Below are 2,353 nucleotides of genomic sequence, written 5' to 3'. Positions count from 1 at the left end.
GGCCCCGGCCCGGCCCCGCTCCCCCGGCCGCAGCGGCCCGGCCGGGCTCCGCTGCCGCCGACCGGGCTGAACCCGGACAGAGGCCGGGCCCCGCCCCGGCGGTACCGGGCCCCGCGGTATTTTCATTTCTTTCCCATGGCCCCGAAAAAGCCGCGGGGAAAACGGCGAGAGCCGGCAGGGTCGAGTCGGCGCTCCGGAAACCGCCCGGCCTTTCCCTTCCTGCCTTTACAACGCGTCGGGAAAGACTGGGGGGGGGGCAGGGGGGGGCGGGGGGCGGGGGGCACCCCCGGCCCGGGAAAGCCTGGGCAGCCGCACCGAGGCAGCCGCAGAGGGCCGGGGCTCGTTCCCTCCTCCCGGCCCCGGCATTGTCTAAGCCGAAAGCGGAATAAAACCCTGCTCCGCTTTTTTTTTTTTCCTTCTCCCCCCCCCCCCCCCCCCCCGGGGAGAAAATGATTCACAAATTTACGGAAGAATACTAATTTATTTATTTTTTTTCCTCCAGAATAGCTGGCCCTTTTCTCTGTCATGTCAACGCTTCTGTTTGGTCTGCTGCAGCCGTGAAAAAAAGCGATTGTTTCTGGTCTGTTTAGATATGGAAATGATCGTGTCTAGATAACGAGTTTCAATTTAAACCAGTTGTTTCGGTATTGGGTCTAACTATTTACTCTAGACCCTTAGCCAGGCTCTTACTTTATTCGCCGTTTTCTTCTCGGAAAGCAGTTTCTTTCCCATAATAATGGTAACACTCTGCCCTTGATAACATCTTGCACCGCCCGCCGCTTAAAAAGTTAATACAGCCTAATTTAGGCTGAGGCGAACCGCTCCGGGGGCCGGGTAGAAACTCTGCCTCCCGGTTCACGGAGGGACCGGCACGGGCAGGAGCCGCCAGCCCCGTCCCCAAAGAAGCCGCCGCTTATTTTATTTGTATCCTTCTTCAACTCCCACAACAAAGTGAACAACTTCCATCGTTTAAAAAAAAAAAAAAAAGAAAACAAAACAAAAAACCTACTACAGAGATTGAACAAAAGATCCTGAAAAATATCTCTTCTTTTTTTTTTTTCTCCTCCTGTACCGTGGTTTCATTATTTAATCTCTGATGAGATCAGATTATCTGTACCCTTTAGTGAAGGCAGCAGACGTCTTTAAACTGGTTTAATTGATTTATCGTTTTTTTAAACAGAAAGTGCATTACATTTAACTGGTCTTGCAAAGGGCTTTTCTTCTCTTTACAAACCGAATTATTTTTAATATAAATTAATAAATGTTAAGATGCTATATCACGATATATCATCGTTATTAGCTTAAAAAAAAACAATTTACATTCTATAGTATTCCGTATGATACAAAAGAAAACACACTTTAAATTCAATTACAGCAACTAAATGAATTTTATATTTTGACTGAAAGTGGTTGTGACAATTCCCACCAGCTACTTTTTCAACACGCGGTTGATCGGAAACGGTGCGAGTGAAAGCAAACCCTGTCCCTTCGCCCTCTCCCCCCTCCTTCTGCACGACGACCGCAACAGAAAGGGTTTTAAAAATACTAATAAATAGCACGCGGGGCCGCTGCGGTTTCGGCCCGAGGGAGGGGCCGGTGGCAACCACGGCGGCTTTTTCCTCGGCAACCCCGCTGCCGCCCGTCTCGGGGCTCCGGGGGGGCCCCCCCCCCCCCGGTCCCACCCGGCGGCGGGGAGCGCGGGGCGGGGGGGGGCGGCGCCCCCGGCCCCCGCTGTACAAAAAAAGAAGGTATTTTACATTTTAAATATTCACAGTAAGGAACGCCTATGGTCGCGGGGACTCACGGTTTATTTACAAAGAGCCGGCAACAGGCGGCCGCCGCACCGCCGGGAGCGGGACCCGGGGCGGGGCCCCCCCCCGCCGCTCCCCGCCGCCCGCGACCCTACAATAACACGCGGCGCCGGAGGACGGGCGCGCCCGCTGGGGCCCCGCTCCGCCGCAGTCCTCTCTGCTCCCCCTCCGGCCTCTCCTCCTCCTCCTCCTCCTCCTCCTCCCGGGCGCGTAGAGTCTAGAAAAATAGATCTGTACATCTCCGAAAGCGGCGGCGGGCGGAGCGCGCTAGGCGGAGGCCTCCCCCTCGGCGGGGTGCAGCAGCAGCCCGCCGCCCCCCGGCTTGTGTTTCTTCAGCAGCTGCGTGATCTTCTCGTCGTCCGAGTTGGGGTCCAGGGGCTTGTTGTAGTCGTCGTCCTCCTCCTCGTTCTCCGAGGCGCCCTTCAGCCGCTCCGTCTCCGAGTCCTGCTTCTTCTTCGCCGTCGCCATCTCGGCCGCGTGCTTCTTCCGCCACTTGGTCCGCCGGTTCTGGAACCAGACCTGTCCCCGCCGCCACCGTCACC

The 2,353-nt window shown here is 56.0% G+C and overlaps 1 protein-coding gene across 1 annotated transcript in view; it reads right to left on the bottom strand.

The window, feature by feature from the left end:
• Positions 1–2,078: 2,078 nt before the first annotated feature.
• Positions 2,079–2,353, bottom strand: part of NKX6-1 (NK6 homeobox 1) — a gene marked incomplete at its 5' end in the record, with an annotated part of 2,036 nt that continues 1,761 nt past the window's right edge. Inside the window, one exon of the mRNA XM_010576395.1 lies at positions 2,079–2,330. Coding sequence (XP_010574697.1) covers positions 2,079–2,330 — 252 coding nt within the window. The remainder of the gene's footprint in view (positions 2,331–2,353) is intronic.

This window comes from Haliaeetus leucocephalus, unplaced genomic scaffold, assembly GCF_000737465.1.
Source record: "Haliaeetus leucocephalus isolate CR32 unplaced genomic scaffold, Haliaeetus_leucocephalus-4.0 Scaffold21, whole genome shotgun sequence".
NCBI lineage: Eukaryota > Metazoa > Chordata > Aves > Accipitriformes > Accipitridae > Haliaeetus > Haliaeetus leucocephalus.
The sequence above is the reverse complement of the archived record's forward strand: the minus strand, read 5'-3'. Positions and strand labels throughout refer to the sequence as shown.